Source organism: Coenobita brevimanus, chromosome 56 (genome assembly GCF_032717465.1).
Source record: "Coenobita brevimanus isolate Jiangsu-jjx chromosome 56, ASM3271746v2, whole genome shotgun sequence".
Lineage (NCBI taxonomy): Eukaryota > Metazoa > Arthropoda > Malacostraca > Decapoda > Coenobitidae > Coenobita > Coenobita brevimanus.
Window position 1 is genome coordinate 35,990,936 of NC_137009.1, and position 18,634 is coordinate 36,009,569.

At 40.7% G+C, this 18,634-nt stretch overlaps 1 protein-coding gene across 1 annotated transcript in view; it reads left to right on the forward strand.

Annotated features, from left to right (window-relative positions):
- Window positions 1-1,076: 1,076 nt before the first annotated feature.
- The window catches only part of LOC145401700 (uncharacterized), a 90,303-nt gene continuing 72,745 nt past the window's right edge, over window positions 1,077-18,634 (forward strand). The window contains exons 1-2 of the mRNA XM_080273882.1: window positions 1,077-1,157; window positions 3,980-4,162. Of these exons, the coding sequence (XP_080130008.1) occupies window positions 1,077-1,157; window positions 3,980-4,162 (264 nt within the window). The remainder of the gene's footprint in view (window positions 1,158-3,979; window positions 4,163-18,634) is intronic.

Below are 18,634 nucleotides of genomic sequence, written 5' to 3' on the forward strand. Positions count from 1 at the left end.
CAAGTCCTTTCCAGAAAAAGTTGTGCTGACCATGCTTTTCCTTTAGTTGCCGTCCTCCAGCTCTGCAGGTCTCACTCACGGCAACGATTTCAAAGTTGAATTTTTGGAGTTCCCGAGCAACAAAGGCAGTTCTCTCTGGTCAGTCAGAGTTTGGGTCGTCCATCAGAGTTCATACATTCTAAGTTCCAAATTCCATAGGTTCATTTCCTATCCTTCTGGATGCGGTCTTCCAGACGGGGTGAGATGAAACAGAATATTTTCAGAGCACCTTTTCTAGCCCCCTCCCAGTCCTAGGTAAGGAGAGTGGATCCTAAATAGGACTGCTCAGTTGTGAATTCTGCTACCGAACAACTTTCCCGTTTCTGTCCAAAAGCTGAGCGACTGAATCAAGTGTTCACCGCTTTCATGTCGGTTCTTGGCTGACAGCTTCCAGCCATCACGTAGCCTATTCCCTTCGCCCTTTCCCAATCGCTGAAAGACTTGATGTATTGTGCTGACTCACAGAACGAAAATGCCTGCGTGTGTGTGTTTGTTTAACGTGTACTTGATTTTCTTTTTTTTTATGTGTCCGACTCTGGACATAAGTTTCACAGCCTGCTTCCAAAGCCCATACACCTCTACATATCACCATTTCGGTGCTAACACCCACCGTCCATATTGAATACATGCTAGGGTTGTCTCATGCAGGACTGGCGTATTGGTATTAGCGGGGGTATTTTTATGACATGTTGGCGGGTGGTCTGGTAGATCAGTAATGTCTGATTTTATGAAATTTAACTCCTTAAGCTGTTCCCTGCCCCAGCCGGGATTTGAACCTGGGTCCAGAAGGACGGCAGGCCACCTTTCTACCGATTGAGCCACCGCACCCCAAGAAGCAAACGATACTTCACAAATCGACCAACTGATTCCAATGGCAAGGAAACCAAGAGGATTGGGACTGATGGATCTGTTGCAGCCTTCATCCACCTTCATAGCTGTTGAGTTCTAGGTAGCTTCATCTGCCTGGTCTGCCGTTGAGGTCTTGTGGGTTGGATCACTCTTAGTCCGGACCCTCATCCTTAACCTTGCCACCATGGATGGCCCAGCCAGAAGTTAATACTTCCGATGGCATTGCTCTCAGAATCATGGGGACACGCAAGGTTCTTCATCACGACAAGGTAGATGATCAGTAGAAGAGATTACTTGTAGTATGTTCACCATTAAGAGTGGAAAATCTTTTCAAAATATATGTAGCTAAACAGAACACCGATACTAGCCAAAAATGAAAATAATCAGTCATTTTGTGACGTGCCTAACTGCCACAATTCTGTACTCTGGAGGGTCCGTTAATCAGAGCTTATATATTCTACTAAGAGAACTCCACATAAACGACCATTCAAATGCCGGAAAGGGTAATGCTTGCCGTTATCAGGTGACTCATCTAACCAAATATCTCTTTGATTTCGTTCACTCGTTAATTTAATTTATTCGTACTATCTCTTCAGAACTCCTCAATTGATGAAACCCCTCTCCTATTGAAGAGGTTAATGAAGATTATACTTTTTATTTAGATTACATACTACTCAGTACAAGCATCAACACTCTGGAAGCATTTCCACTGAATATAAACATGAATTAGTAGATATAACAACTAAATACATTTGGCAAATATGCGGTGAAAGATGCACTGACGCACCAGAGCAATTACACAGCAGCACCACCCTTATTTAGGTGAAAATATTGAAATCAGAGTATTTTTTAAAGCATGACCCCTTCAAATTGTTCCTTTCTATAAATAAGCATCCTGCGAGAAATCTGAACGGAAATTATTAATATATTAAGGTGGCTCAAAGGAATCAAAGTTTGTCCCTTACAGAACCTGTGTGCACTTGAGTCCTGTATGCTATCTGTTTCATAAACTCATCAGAAAATTAGATCCACTTTATTTCAAGGCCAGATTCATTGCAGTCATACATAGTCACCAAATATAGATACTTCAAAATACTACACAGAGGAATCTTGGTTTCAGTGCAATCACAGTCCTCTATTATTTATCATTTTCTTGGCACCAAAGTAGTTTACCCAGTTCTGGGCGACAACTCGTTTTGCTAGTGCCCTGACGCCTCGGCCGCAAACTGGATAGTTGGTGGTCGTTGCTAGAGTGCGAATGATTGCCGGGGAAGCTTAGAAATAATCCCATTCATTCCTTGTGTCAAAATCTTATTTCAAGAATTCATCCGGCAAACCCAGGGTTATAAATACTTTCCTGCTCTTTGAAACAAACTCGACGAGAGTCTTCTGTTACACTGTGGCCTGTTTCACTACCGCTGACTTTCGTGAATTATCCTTTCACTCTTTTTGTGCTGAAATTTTCAGCATAGCCCCCACTATAGTCAACTCAAAACATGGATCAAAGATACTGAGAAGGGTGTTCGACAGATACAATAAATATCCGATCATCTTCCATGACATGGCTACAATGAGGTGTCACTGACGCCATGCGTGAAGGTGGTGATGGAAATGAAGGTCGTTGCTAGGTGTGCTGGAAGCCACTGTTGCCAGAAATCAGATTTTGAGGTAAATCTTTGCAAGAAAACTTTTAATAACTCGCAGTCCCAAGGCTTCCTTCGCCTTCCAATGATTCTCTTATGTGAAGAGCTAAACGATAAGACTGTAAACTAGTTTTGCCATCCGGCATGCTTGATGCATTGGTCCAAGAGCATGGAACTTGGTCCCATAAGGAAGTGTGTTTTCCACGCACAGCATCATTAATTGTAGAAATTCACAATAATCTTCTCGTGGTTGGTGGTTTCATAGGTGCTTTTCAGTGAATGCAACAACTTCATTGCAGGTATCTTGAATGTGACACATTTGTCCTAGAAGGCATCCTATTTTTTTTTTTTTTTTTTTTTTAATCGATAGCCATTGTGCTTAGAACCGTTAGAATACGAGGACTACTGGTGCATTGGTGTGCCCCACACACTCTCCTAAAGCGGCGACCAGTACCAGCTCCAGTAAATGGTACTGACAGCCAAAGTGTAAAAGATGTCTTCCCAAAAACTATTCCAAAATTGCATAAGCCCCTGATGATCGGTCAGTGTTGGAGGTAATTGTGTCAAAGCATAAGGCACAGACCAAACTGTCTACCCCAATTGGCGGACGGCACTGCACACGGTTTCGTCAGTAGGTTGGCCTGGCCAGTCCCGTTGGATATCTTTGATATTTGTAGCAGCTTCTCCCCACATAGTCAACACCAGAATGGGTAGCCTTTACACCTTTATGTTTCTTATGAGATCAGGAAAAAGCTTGCTGTTACTGTGGGCTGCCAGGGCTGTATGTGGCTTAAGCACCTCTTTGATGGCAACAGCAGTTGCTGCTTGATAATAGCGTCAGGATAGTATGGTACCAGTACGTTTTTTTCTTCATCTTCTTTTTTTTTTTTATGTATCCTTACGTGAAAATTCTGCAACGTACCTGAACGAAGATATCGTGTAATTTTGCATCGTACTTTTAAACAAAAATAAGCTACATCGTACTATACAGTACTGCCAACCTTAGTGGCTCAGTGCAGTCAGCACTGCGTCTTGACCTTTGCAGGGCTGCAGGGTGGCTCTCTATAAACTCACAAAAAGGGACCGAAATATTTAACACTTGAGTCACCTTTAAATATTAGCCTATTGAATCTACTTCATATTTCATCATAACGATTTTTTACTAAGATTAGATAATTTACAAAGGTCTATTACGCAAGGCTGTATGTAACTCCTTATTTCAGAATGTCTCTCCAAAATTGAATAACGTTACCTGGTGATGCCAGTAACAGAATATGTCATATACCTGAAGTGATTAGCATTTATAGATTGCTTTATTTTCTGCAAGGTGACATCATATACACGACCCGTCCAGGCAATGATGGTGTGGTGTCTGCATTTATTTACTGACACATAAAACTTTGGGAGACTCACGGTTCCCTAACTCAAGCACTATTTATTCCACTAAGGGCGCTCCATACAGACGACCCTTCGACGTAGTGATGGGGAGGTGTATGCAGTTCGGCCTCATCACCAAGTGGCTTGCTGACCTCTACCCGATCTACCTGAAAGAACTGCAGGAGAAAAATACACCGAAGAAGATTCAAGAGGAAATGAAGGGAGAGGCTGAGATTAAGATAGATCCGAGACTGGTAAGTTAATGAGGGAAATAAGTCGAGCGTAACTAATAACTGTACGTGTATGCTTAAATTATGACCCCTTTATTCCTACATGGCATTTTTTACTACTACATTCCCGGTACTTTCAGACGATTATATCAGCTTATGAGAAACGCTTTATACTGGCAGAGTTAGTTATAATCTAAATTAACCCATTAACTACTAAGCTGACCTCTTAATCTCTGTAAAACAGAGTGGTAGCAGGAAAAAAATAAATAAAGATGACGTCCTCAAACAGAAAAGTTTAACCTGAAATAGCGAAGGGGAAGGGAAGCCTTCAAATCTGAGATAATTTCTGAGGCATGTGTCAAAGGTGAAACGTACAGTACCTGGCATTTCTGTTTAGTTTCTAACTCCACTATGTAATGCAGCATGCATGCTGATCACATCCAATAGCTACAGACGTAACATCAATGTTCATCAAACTGGAACTACTCTTCCCTTTCGCAGTTTAAGTTTTTGACCATACTGTCAGAAATTCTTTTCTGTTCGTGTTCTTCTATCAAACACCGAATGTTAAAATTAAGTAACAGGAGTCTCTTAGAATAAGTGGGGCATAACTAACACCCTAACTCACCTATTATTATGCACTTATATCTTAGCCAGTTCCTCTCGATTTGGCCAAATCTTAAGGATACTTACCTAGATAAGTCGGAATGGCAGATAACGACGGGCTTGCGGTCTCGTTGGGTTGCGTGGATCCATCCAAGCGTCCTTAAATGCTACCTACGTAAAGTGCGCTCCCATCTGCTAGCCTGCTTGAACATGACTCAGGAACTAACTGAAAAATGGCACATCTCTCATCTTCATTTGATTCTGAAATTCCAAATATTTAATTATAATTACCTAAATACAATTAATTACATCATGAAATTTACAAGGAAAGTCTAATTTAATAAGTGAAACTTAGTTTTAAATAAAACTAAAGCCAAATACTCATTTTATCTCGTTAAAACTTTTCCGTTTTCCACGTCACCATACCACGCATGCACAGTCAGGTACATGGAAAATTCCTGTCATTATAAGTATTTATACACGTATTTACATTATAGTTGTCTATAAAAGGTTAAATGCAGTAGCAGTTAACTTATTCATAATAAAGACTATTAACCAGAAAACTAGAGCAAATCCCTGGGTTATTAAACTGCACTGAACCAGCACTAAACGTTCTCTGGTATATTCCTCTGCTTTTAACAGGGACAGTTATATTAAAATGTGTGCATATACCGTTACACACAGGATATCTCCCTCTGGGAGAAATAATGTCAACACACACGGCCCAAATACTCATATAAGGAAAGGATGGAGTGTGAACGCATTATGAAAAAACGCAAGATTGTTAAGAAACTACGATTAGCCATTAAATATGCACACCATACTCTGATTTTTAACAATATCCAACTCAATCCTGCATCATCTTCAAACATACTTGGGGTTTCATTTCTGCAGGATTTATCTAGGAAAGATCATATTACATCTCTTGTAAAATCTCTTTCCAAGAGACTGGTTGTGCTAAGTCGACTCTGTACTTTCCCTGCACAGTTGTTGACTTTATACACTGGTTTTATTCATCCCTGTGTAGAGTACAACTTTCATGTGTGGGGAGGTTTAATGGCGCCAGTAATACGAGTATGTAGAGCTAGGGCGTTTATAAATTCTGAGTACGACTTTTCCCTTTACTCAATTGTCGCCCAGAATTGACACGATAATCTTTGTACTTACTTTAATATTAAGGCTCCATGAATGTAACAGGCGTGTGACTGGATTCGAACTGCCCGCCGTGCTTAACTCAAATACCTGCGAACCTGACGTCGCTGTTCTTCCAGAATGACAACACTTTCCGCCTTCCCCTCAGTTCCCTAAAATCGTAGTAAAACTGAATTATTAAAAGCAGACGAGTGCACAATAACAATCGTATTCGATAACCCTTCCTTTCATATTAATTTCATACTGCCAAATCAGCTAAGGAAAAAGTTTGTAAATGGAATTTTCCCTCGGATCATTCCTGCAGCGGGTTCCCCTCGCCTTTGTATATAACACGACGCGGTGCAGAGCTGGGCACGATCTCCCTCTCACGATCATACTTCCCATGGATCTGTAGGTTATTTTGCCCTCCTAAAGAGGACACAGGTGCTGGGGGAAGAAATGCCTGGGTAAGGAGATGTTACAGTGGAGACACCATGCCTAGTTACCTCGCTACACCTACCTCTGCCCTACCTCATGCACCCCACTCACTCGTCTTGAGCATTCTTAGTATTTTTCAGTAGTGGTGGTCCTAAGTAGGCAGGAGAATGTGTGTACTTTATAAGATTATAACCTAGACTTTAAAAAGATATAATTTAAGATAATTAGCTGTTATGTTACCCTTTTTTCTTATGCATGAAATAACGGGAGTTAAGTGTACGGGTTGTGCTTTTACTTGGTATTCTGGTGGCAGTCGGCATGAAAGAAAAAAAAATCACTCGTCACCCCTCCCCCGTCACAGAGGTTCCACACATATAGCTCTTCTTAACAAGGTGGAGACAAGGCTTTTCGTCTTATTACCTCTCCTCCTCTTACTGGCTCCCTTCAACCTCTGTCTCCTCGCCACACCGTTGCATCTTTATCTCTCTTCTATCGCTACTTCAGTGGTCATAAACTGTCTGCCTCATCCCTCCACCACAACGGCGGTCGCGTAACACCCGTCCAGCAACAAACTCTCATCCTTCTTCTGTCCATCTCTCTAATGTAGTGGTTTCCAACCTGTGGGGCGCGCCCCCCTAGGGGGGCATGAAGGGCTGCCTGGGGGTGGGGGGGCGAAGGCTTGATAAAGAGGATAATTATATTTAAAAACTATGAATTATGATGGAATTCAGTAATTTCTAAATGTGGAGAAAATATTTCAGATATGAATAAGAAATCTAGTTATCTGAATATATAAACAATTTCAAAGATTAAGAATCTATGATATTTATTGACATGTGCCAACTATGCCAGTAAAATACAGTATTTGAGGAAGGGGGGCGCAGGGAACGTGTCATTCAGTGAGGGGGGGGGCGAGATTTAGAAAAGGTTGGAAATCACTGCTCTAATGCAAGAGTTAACCGTTACTCCCAGTCGTACATATAAGCAACAGGTCAACTCTGGAACTGTCTCCCCCTGTTTGTATTTCGTACCACCTATAATCTCCAGTCTTTCAAACGCAGTGTGTCCAGGCATCTCGAAATGAACGGATCTTGAATTTGGCTCTGTTTTCTTGTTTTTGTTTTTCCTTGGAGGGACCATCTTTGCGGGCTCCTGGCCTTTGGTTCCCTCTTTCTCGCATTAAAAAAAAAAAAAAAAGACGTAACACATACCTGGTAAGAACGTGAGAGTGAGAATGAGAAAAAGAAACAGAGTAAAAGAAACTCGAGTGTCATTATAATAAGAGTAGCGAATATATTCATTTTGACAGAGTCTCCCGGTAAAGAAAATATAGCTGAAGGCAAAGTCTACCCTTATATTAAAAAGAAAAGTAAAATCTAAAGGTATCTAGAGTAAAGTGTTAAATATTCATCATACAGAAAACATAATCAGTCTGAGTGAGGCGTTTGATACGGTAAATCATGGAATTTTGTTAAAGAAATTACAAACATGTGGAATTTGAGGAGTCGCATATAAATGGCCTGAAAGGTATTTAAACAATAGCCAAGAGTATGTGTGCTATAACGAAGATGACGCTAACGTTTTAACTGTTAAGTGTGGAGTGCCACAAGGCTCAATTCTTGGACCATTATTATTCTTATGTTAATGATATAGCAAACATTTACTCAATATTGCTACCAGTACTTTCTGCAGATGACACTAATATATTTCTCAGTGGAGACAATTTAAGTGAGTTCATTTTGTCTGTTAGTTCTGAAATGAAGAAATTATTTCACTGGATTTATACAAATAAACTGTCATTAAACATTACCAAAACTCATTATGTAATATAAAGCACGAAACCTGTACAGACAAACTTAAATATTTACGTAGATCAAATACAACAAGACAAGATAGAGAACACGAAATTTTTAGATTTAATTATTGACAGTAAACTATCATGGTAACATCATATAAGACATATAAATAGTAAAATGGCAAAAAGTATTGGAATTTTGTGTAAAGCAGGGAAATCTTTGAATACTTCTACTTTAGTTACATTACAGTATATAACTGCTTCATTTATCCATAGCTTACTTATGGTATTGAGGTATGGGGGTCTGCAAATGACTCTTGTATTCAATCTGTTTTTAAATCACAAAAGAGATCAATGAGATTCACATCTTTCAAATGCAGAGATCATGCAGACCCTCTATTTCAATCCCTTAAACTGCTACCATTTCCTAAAGTTCATCAATACTATCTATCTATCTATTGCCAGACGCCTCAATCCCGTTTGGGGTGGCCACAAACAAATCGCCTCCAAGTCGCCCTGTCCCCCGCCATTTCACTGCCCTGCTCCCAACTCACACCCCCCTCTCTCATATACCTCTCCACCCCATCCCTCCATCTCATCCTCGGCCTCCCCCTCCCTCTTGCGCCAAGAGAATTATGTGATGTGTTCAGTGTAGGTGAAGAAGTCCATTCCTATCCCACCAGACAGAGGCCACCTACGTGTTGCAATAGCTAGAACAACCTTAGTCCATAGAAGTTTTAAGCACAGAGGTATAAGATTATGGAATGAAATGTTACCAAAATTAAGCCATCAGTGTTCACATTCTACTCACAAGTATAGGATGAAAAAATTATCTTCATGATCATTGAGTAGTATTTTTATAGATTATTATGACTGGTAATTAATAATGTAAGTAGTTCCAACTAGAAACTTTTTCCTGTTGCTAAACAATGTATTTGTAAAAAATATCATGAGGACACATATACCGATGGGTATCAAGTCCTCATTGTCATGAATGATTTATTTTTTATATCATATGGAAAAAGGGTAATACGTATGTGTTTATCCATGACAATAAGTACTTGAACTCAGCTGAACTGAATACGGTGGGTTCTATATATATTCTTGTTACTACCATACTGCCTTTATCTACCTTTTATGGGTCCCCGTGTGGTGACGGTGCTATTGAAGGCCATAGCTAACACCTACAGCTCGAAAATTCTTTCTTACTCTGCACTCAGTTTCCTAATGGATCGGGTGCGAAATGATGAAGTGCGAAGGAGAACTGGAGTTGTTCGGGAGATGGCTGGTAGAGTTGAGCAGAGGGTGTTGCAATGGTTTGGGCATATGGAGAGAATGGATAATGAGCGATTGGTGAAAAAGATAACTAGATCTGATGTGAGAGGTGTAAGGCTGAGAGGAAGACAGTGTGAAGAGAGCGCTGGATGCGAGAGGGATGTCTGTTGAGCAAGGAAGAGTGGCTGTGCGTGACAGAAATAAATGGAGAGAAATTGTGAATGAATAAGTGATGACGCAGCCCTGAGGGGATATTCTCCCGCATTTGGTCTGATCAGCTAGTCAGGTCAGGTGCGGGTAAGGGGATGGGTCTGTTATGATGTGGCAGGGGTAAACCAGTTCTGCTGTCGGGCCCTGCTGCGGATGTCACTGATTGCATTGCCCAGTTGACCCTTGTGCGGTGTGGTGCGGTGAGGATCTGTCCGTTCTCCCCTTTGGGGCTAAGATGCGAATGAATGTGTTTGAATGGATGAGTAAATGGAGAGTGAGTCGTCCTGTCTCGGCTACCTCCCTTTCCTTGGGGGAAGCAGCCTAGGTATATAGATATAGATATATATATATATATATATATATATATATATATATATATATATATATATATATATATATATATATATATATATAGTTAGTTAGTTAGTTAGTTAGTTAGTTAGTTATATTATTAAAAGGTTTCCAAGTCATTATAGTTTATTTTTGCTGAAACAAAATAATTTCATTCAGTTTATTACAGTCACCTTGTAAAGTGAAGTTCTGAGATTACGTCCTAAGCTGCAGAAAAGCATCAAATGTTCATAAGAGCAAAATAAAGCAGAGCATCAGCAAATCATTTTTTCAGCGTGCAAACTGTACCATTGATCAAAACATTATTTCCTTTTGCAGGTTGTCCTCAACTTAAACCACCTTCAAGGCCCCTTTTTCATCCTCATCTTCGGCTGTGGGTGTGGAATGTTGCTGTTAATAGTCGAACACTTTGCTGTTTGGCTCTTGACGCCATCGATATAGGAATGAAAGTCACTACCAGCACATACTGGACAATGGCCACTGCTTTTGATTCATCACCAATACTTAGTCGCTAATTGCCATCTACTTAGAATCGTCACAGAATAACTCAAAAATCACCAGCACTTTAGAATCACCATCAACCCTTGGGAGGATCACCACTAATTTAGAATCGCTAGCAATACCCACTCGATATTCTCCATTAGTTTCAACTCGCCAACCACCTACTCTTGAAATGACACTACTTCAGCTCAGCCACCAACACAACCTCGATAAATACCAGCCACTCGAGAATAGTCATTCTTTTTATTTCCTCTTCACAAACACCCTATCGAAAATCCTTACCACTTCAAGTTCACCACAAACACCTATTCAAAAACGTTCGCAAATATCAATCAGATTCGTCACCAGCTCTCGCCCTTGAAGCACCACGACTCTAAGGTCACTGCTAACTTCCATTTGCTACCACTTTAGAGTTTCCACCAATGCTCACAGAAAAGCTTTTACCACTGAAGAATCGTCACCAATTTCCACTCGTGCTTCACCATAAACTACCAATCAAGAATCACCACAAACACTTACTAGAGAATCACCACTAAATAGAATCACAGCAAACACTAAACTCTGATCAGAATCTGACCAAACAGCTTTCTACACCCTTTACTGGAAGTCTTGATGAGAGTAATACAAGTGTTGAATAAGACAAATATGTACGAAATGTGCTATCAGTATTTAAAAAAAAAAAAACTCATACGATTTTTAAATACCATATAGTATACTCTTAATAATTTTAACTGTGTGCTGAATTTCTGATGCATTGAAAGCAAGATTACTTCTACCCCAGTCAGATTTATAAGCCAAGTCAAACATTAAGAGTGAAACCTGTTTTGTACACAGGAAAAATCATCCAATGTATAACCAATATGCCGGGAACCGAATCCGGGACTCTCAGGTGAGAGCCAGGCAGCATACCACTACACCACGACCAGGTAAATGTCATCTCACATTGTCACAGTCTTGTAACCAACGTCCCTCCGCCCCCACTGTGGGCCTGAAGAGGATGAGATAACCCCCTGGCACTCGGGCAAGTAGATGCTTTTAATCTGTCCCAAGCACTTACGCAAGTCAGAATGAAGAGAGAAACCTGGCTTGACGTAAGTGCATGGGACAGATTAAAAGCATCTACTTACCCGAGTGCCATGGGGTTATCTCATCCTCTTCAGGCCCACAGTGGGGACGGAGGGACATTGGCTTCAAGACTGTAACAATGTGAGATAACATTTACCTGGTCGTGGTGTAGTGGTACGCGCCTGGCTCTCACCTGAGGGTCCCGGGTTCGATTCCCGGCATATTGGTAATATATTGAACAAGTCAGACATTGTTTGTTGAAGTAACTGCTGAGATGGACGCTGCAAGAAGCAAATGGAAAGGTGAAAGGTGGAGTCACGAGCGTATGAATGGATAGGGTTAGATGTACAGCTAGGAAGGTCATTGATGAATACAGGAAAGAGAGTTGGTGATAAGCAAGAACCCTGAGGAACACCGCTATTGATAGCTCTAAGAGAAGATTGGTGGCCGTCTACAACAGCAGCTGTAGAACGACTAGAAAGAAAACTAGAAATGAAGACAGATAGAAGGATAGAAATTGTGCGAGGGCAATTTGAAAATTAAAGATTGATACCAGACTCGATCGAAAGCCTTTGAGATGTCAAGTGCAATGGCAAAGCTTTCACCTAAGTCGTGAAATGAAGATGACCAGGAGTCCGAAAGGTAGGAAGATCGCGAGTGGAGCGTCCCTGACGGAACCCATACTGACGATCGGAAAGGAGGTTGTGATTGGAAAGGTACGATATATTTGTTGTTGTTGTTGTTGTTAAGAATAGATTATAAAAACTTGGAAATACAGGATGCTAAAGAGATTGGGCGATAGTTAGAGGGCTGGGAATGGTCACCCTTCTTTGAGGCAGTTTGAATAAGAGCAAACATCCAGCACGAAGGAAAGGTACAAGCTGACAGACAAAGGCGACTGGGCTTACCTAGGCAGGGTGTAACAGAAGCACAGTTCTTGAGGACAAAATTAGATCCCAACAGACACATATGCCTTGTAAGTACTGAGGCCAGTGAAGGCAGAAAATACTCGTACAACAGTTGAAGAAATTTTAATGTCAGTCATGAGGAAGTCAGAGGAGGGAAGTGATGGAGGAACAGCACCGGAATCACCTAAAGTGGAAATGGAGGAGTCAGTCTGAGCGAAGAATTCTGCATTATCAGTAGGAGGAACAGGTATAAAACCATCAGAGTGGAAAAGAGGAGAGAAGGATGATAAGGTAAAGTCGTTAGAAAGATTCTCGGCAACGTGCCAGAAGGAGCGAAAGGCATCTGAATTGGAGAGTTCAGAGCATTTAGTAGGCTACGAAAGAAATTAGTTTTAGCACAGCGAAGAACAGGCTTAGCATGATTCAGGGCAGAAACATTAATGAGATAATATTCAGGGTGGGTTGGCTCTGGTACCTTTTTTAGGCTCTCTCCTTGATGTGAACAGCATTGGAACAAGCGTGATTAAACAATTTTTTTTTTTTTACACTAGTCACAGGATCAGAGAAAGGAATGTATGCTTCCATGCCCGAGAGAATAACCTCCGTAATTCGCAAGGCGCAATCAGATGGCTCTCGACCATGGAAGCAATGCAAGAAATACTGCCCGAGGGCCAACCAATCCGCAGCTCCAAAGTGCCACAGCCGCTGTTTCTTGTAAAGGTCCATAGGCCTTACTGGAGTGGTAGGACTGGTTAAGGTGATAAGGCTGTCATTGCAAGTCCCCATTGGAGAGAAAAGATTAACAGCATAATCAGAAGGATTAGTTGTAAGGAAGAGGTCAAGTATGTTGGAACTCTCTCCGAGGCGGTCAGGGATATGGGTAGGGTGCTGTATAAGCTGCTCAAGGTCATTAAGGATAGAGAAGATGTAGGTTTGTTTACCAGGGGGATCAGAGAAAGGAGAGGAGAGCCAAAGGTGGTGGTGAACATTCAAATCACCTAGAATGGAGATTTTTGAGAAAGGAGAAATTAATAGGATGTGTTCCATCTTAGATGTAAGTTAGTAGAAGAATTTTTCATAGTCAGTAGAATCAGGGGATAAGTAAACAGCACAGATATATTTAGTCAGAGAATGACAGGAAAGTCGAAGCCAGAGAGTAAAGGATTCAGAAGATTCAAATTTGTCAACTTGTACTACCTTTCCTTCTTCCTGGAGATTTACTCTCATTCAACCTGTCCCAAAAAAAGGATGACCATTCCCAGCCCTCTAATTATCGCCCATTTGCTTTAACATCCTGTATTTCATAAGTTTTTTAATCTATTCTTAACAAAAAAAAAATAAAGGGCCTTTCCTATCACAAGCTTCTTTCCGATCATCAATATGGGTTCCACCTGGGATGCTCCACTGGCGATCTTCTTACTTACCTGGTCATCCTCCTTCCGGGACTTTACCGAAAGCTTTGCCATTGCACTTGACATCTCAAAGGCGTTCGATCGAGTCTGGCATTAATTTTGAATTTCCAAACTGCTCTCTTACGGTTTCTCTCATTTTATCCGTGCTTTCATCTCAAGTTCCTTTTTCTTCGTTCTGTAGCAGCTGTTGTAGACGGCCACCGTTCTTCTCCTAGAACTGTCAATAGTTGTCTTCCTTAGAGCTCTGTCCTATGACCAACTCTACTCTTTCTGTTCATCAATGACCTAAGCTGTACATCTATCCACTCATACTCTGATGACTCCACCCTTCACCTTTCCATTCGTTTCCTGCAGCGTCCATCTCAGCAGTTACTTCAACAAACAAGGAATGAAGCTATGGCACACCTAATGTCTGACTTGGCCCATAGCTCTGAAATGGGTAAAAATAATCTAGTTTTTAATTCATCAAAAACTCAGTTCTTACATCTTTCAACCCAAGAAAAGTATTAGAGTATCCTCTAATTTTTAACAATATCCCACTCAATCCTGCATCATCTTTAAACATACTTGGGATTCATTCTCTCCGGATTTATCTTGGAAAGATCATACAACCTCTCTTGTTAAATATGCTTCCAAGAGATTAGGTGTGCTAAGTCGTGTTGTTGACTTTATACACGAGTTTTATTCGCCCTTGTGTAGAGTACAACTCTCATGTGTGGGGTGACTTCCCACATACAGCTCTTCTCAACAAGGTAGAGTCAAAGGCGTTTTGTCTCATCAACTCTCCTCCTCATACTGGCTCCTTTCACCCTCTGTCTCTTCGCCACACTGTTGCAGCTTTAACTCTTTTCCATCGCTATTTCAATGGTCAATGCTTCTCTGAACTGTCTGCTTGCATCCCTCCACCACTACGACAGGCGCGTAGCACCCGTCTAGCAACAAACTCTCATCCATTTTCTGACCAACTTTAATGCAAGAGTTAACCATTACTCTCAGTCCATGTATGCAACAGGTCAACTCTGGAACTGTCTCCCTGTGTCTGTATTTCCTACTGGCTAAGATTTCCAGTCATTCCGAAGCAGTGTATCGAGGCATCTCGAAATGCTCGAAGTGAATGGATCTTGAGTTTGGCTCTCTCTATTCTTTTTTTTTTTTTTTTTTTGAGCGAACAATCTTGCTTGTTCCTGGCTTTTGGTTCCTTCTTCCTTGCATTAAAAAAAAAAAAAAAAAAAAGTTGCCTCAGACAGCTGACACTGTCTCTGTGAGTTAGAGATGGTGAGGTTTAAAGCAGTGGCGTATCCAGGATTTTTGTCAGGGAGGAAAACACTTCGCATAATTCCCCGAAATATCTGTCACTACACTGGCGTGAGTGTCCCGAACATTCACACTTTCCCACATCCGTGATACTATAGATCGTTTTTTTTTTTCTTTTCTATTTTCCTTTGCGAGTTTCTCTCTCTCTCTCTCTCTCTCTCTCTCTCTCTCTCTCTCTCTCTCTCTCTCTCTCTCTCTCTCTCTCTCTCTCTCTCTCTCCACTTAGCACATATGTGTTAATTAAAATTCGCTGCCGGACCCACTCCAGACTGGTATTGTTTTGTACTACTGCTGTGGTGGTAGTCAATAGATATTCTGTCTTCCACTACTTATTCTTTTAGTTTGATTTTCATTGGCTCAGGCATCAGGGGTGGTGCATACGTTAAGACTGACCTAAGTAAATACACCTGGCGGTATTAACCTCTCTTAATCCTTGACTCAGGTGACCAATCAAACTGCCCCGTTCAGCAGGGAATGTATTTTTATATCACCTGGACTGTACTGTACTGTACTGTATAGAATGGATTTTTCTATTAAGGAAAAAATAAATGGCGTAAAGCTATTCATCCTGAAAATTTTCACCTTGAAAAGTAGGGGGGGGGGACAAAAGACACTGTCTCCCAGGCTCCAAAAAGTGGGGGAGGGGGACACGTCCTCCTGTCACCCACCCAAACGAGGCCCCTGGCACACATACTTAGACCTGCTTACCTTCTAAAATGTAGTCTGAGGTGATCAAAATGGCTTCATGCAGTCTTTCAAAAATTCTGCTTTTTACAGTTGTTTGTAACAGTAATTGTGCAGTGTTTGTTTGCAACTGGCTACAGGGTGAGAGGATATGGCTGCAGGGTGAGAGGATGTGGCTGAGGGGACAGCAAGGCCATTTTTACACCTCATCAGGATTCAAGTGTAAAACATCATTAGAGCTCTTATATTAACCACATTATCTAAGGTGATGGGGGAAATTGTTAAGTTATAACTGGTTAATTTTTCTCAAGGGTTTTATAATATTTAGTTTAGCTTTCAATTTCAAAGGAAATTATTGCTCCCAAATAAATATTTTTGGAAGTAGATAATATTGTTTAATATACAAGTGGTAAAATTAGGAAAACTGTATTGTCACACAAGAATTATGCCAAAAATCCCTTTCAGCATTTCCCCAAAATTTTCCCAGGCGGGGCAAACTGCCCCCCTGCCCCCCCAGTGGCTACGTGTATGGTTTAAAGGTTAAGATGTGGTGCTCAACAACGAGAAAGTTAAACGAAAGATCGGGAATGTTGCAGAAATAGAGATGAGTCAGACAGTGGCTCCAGGCATCTCGCTCGGTCGTCACCATAAAGGGGCGGATGGTGGAGGTTTTAATAGTCCCCCCCCCCCATGGTGACTCCAAGGCTGGGTGTTGAGATGCCATTTAAACTAAATTTTGAATAGGAAGTGTAAAGTGCATGTAGTCTGGGTTTGACAGTTCGAGGAGATTGTACTGGAAAGCATGCTGGCCTACTCTCTGTGTTACTGAAACATTGAAAAAGTTCAGCAAAGGGGGATGGTCAGAAGCTAGTCCCAGTGAACCGAAAGCTCCAGCTCTCACTGTCATCAGCTTTCCATCCACCTTGGGAGTACCACAGAGGAGCTACAGTCTACTCCCGTCTTCTTGTTGTAGGTTTGCCTGCGAACGAAACCCAGGGGAACCCACACAACGAACCTTAAATTGGTAACTGGGTACACAGTGTATATACAACAGTGTGACCTATAGTGAACATACTGTACTGCGGGGGAGAAAATCAGATTAAGCAGGTTGAAAAGATACCTGGTTCCACAGTATCTGCAACATTGATAATTCGGAGTTTTCTTTCAAATTTATATAGTACTGAATTCCTGTGTGCTGTCTATGTGAGTCTCAGGACCAAAGTGCAGTACGTATAGACTAATAATGCAGTATATTCACCGACGTAAGCTTTATAATGCAGTATATTCACCGACGTAAGCTTTATAATGCAGTATATTCACCGACGTAAGCTTTATAATGCAGTATATTCACCGACGTAAGCTTTATAATGCGGTATATTCACCGACGTAAGCTTTATAATGCAGTATATTCACCGACGTAAGCTTTATAATGCAGTATATTCACCGACGTAAGCTTTATAATGCAGTATATTCACCGACGTAAGCTTTATAATGCAGTATATTCACCGACGTAAGCTTTATAATGCAGTATATTCACCGACTTGAGCTTTATAATGCAGTATATTCACCGACGTAAGCTTTATAATGCAGTATATTCACCGACGTAAGCTTTATAATGCAGTATATTCACCGACGTAAGCTTTATAATGCAGTATATTCACCGACGTAAGCTTTATAATGCAGTATATTCACCGACGTAAGCTTTATAATGCGGTATATTCACCGACGTAAGCTTTATAATGCAGTATATTCACCGACGTAAGCTTTATAATGCAGTATATTCACCGACGTAAGCTTTATAATGCAGTATATTCACCGACGTAAGCTTTATAATGCAGTATATTCACCGACGTAAGCTTTATAATGCAGTATATTCACCGACTTGAGCTTTATAATGCAGTATATTCACCGACGTAAGCTTTATAATGCAGTATATTCACCGACGTAAGCTTTATAATGCAGTATATTCACCGACGTAAGCTTTATAATGCAGTATATTCACCGACGTAAGCTTTATAATGCAGTATATTCACCGACGTAAGCTTTATAATGCAGTATATTCACCGACTTGAGCTTTATAATGCAGTATATTCACCGACGTAAGCTTTATAATGCAGTATATTCACAGACGTAAGCTTTATAATGCAGTATATTCACCGACGTGAGCTTTATAATGCAGTATATTCACCGACGTAAGCTTTATAATGCAGTATATTCACCGACGTAAGCTTTATAATGCAGTGTATTCTCCGACGTAAGCTTTATAATGCAGTATATTCACCGACGTAAGCTTTATAATGCAGTATATTCACCGACGTAAGCTTTATAATGCAGTATATTCACCGACGTAAGCTTTATAATGCAGTATATTCACCGACGTAAGCTTTATAATGCGGTATATTCACAGACGTAAGCTTTATAATGCAGTATATTCACCGACGTAAGCTTTATAATGCAGTATATTCACCGACTTAAGCTTTATGATGCAGTATATTCACCGACTTAGGCTTTATAACGCAGTGTATTCACCGACTAAAGCTATATAATGCAGTATATTCACCGACGTAAACTATGCAAGTCAGAAAAAAAAAATTGGCTTCATAAATAAACTTCATTTCTACCAGGAATTCTAAATTAAACATTATCATAAACTAACGAAAAGGTATGTGTTAGGATAAAGATTGATCCCGAACCTGACACATTCCAGACACGCTAGCTTTGTAGGTTTTCATTGAGGGTAACTTTAATTTTACCTAATACTGTACTTATTTTCACCACAAGAGTAAGAGAAGTTGACACATGAATA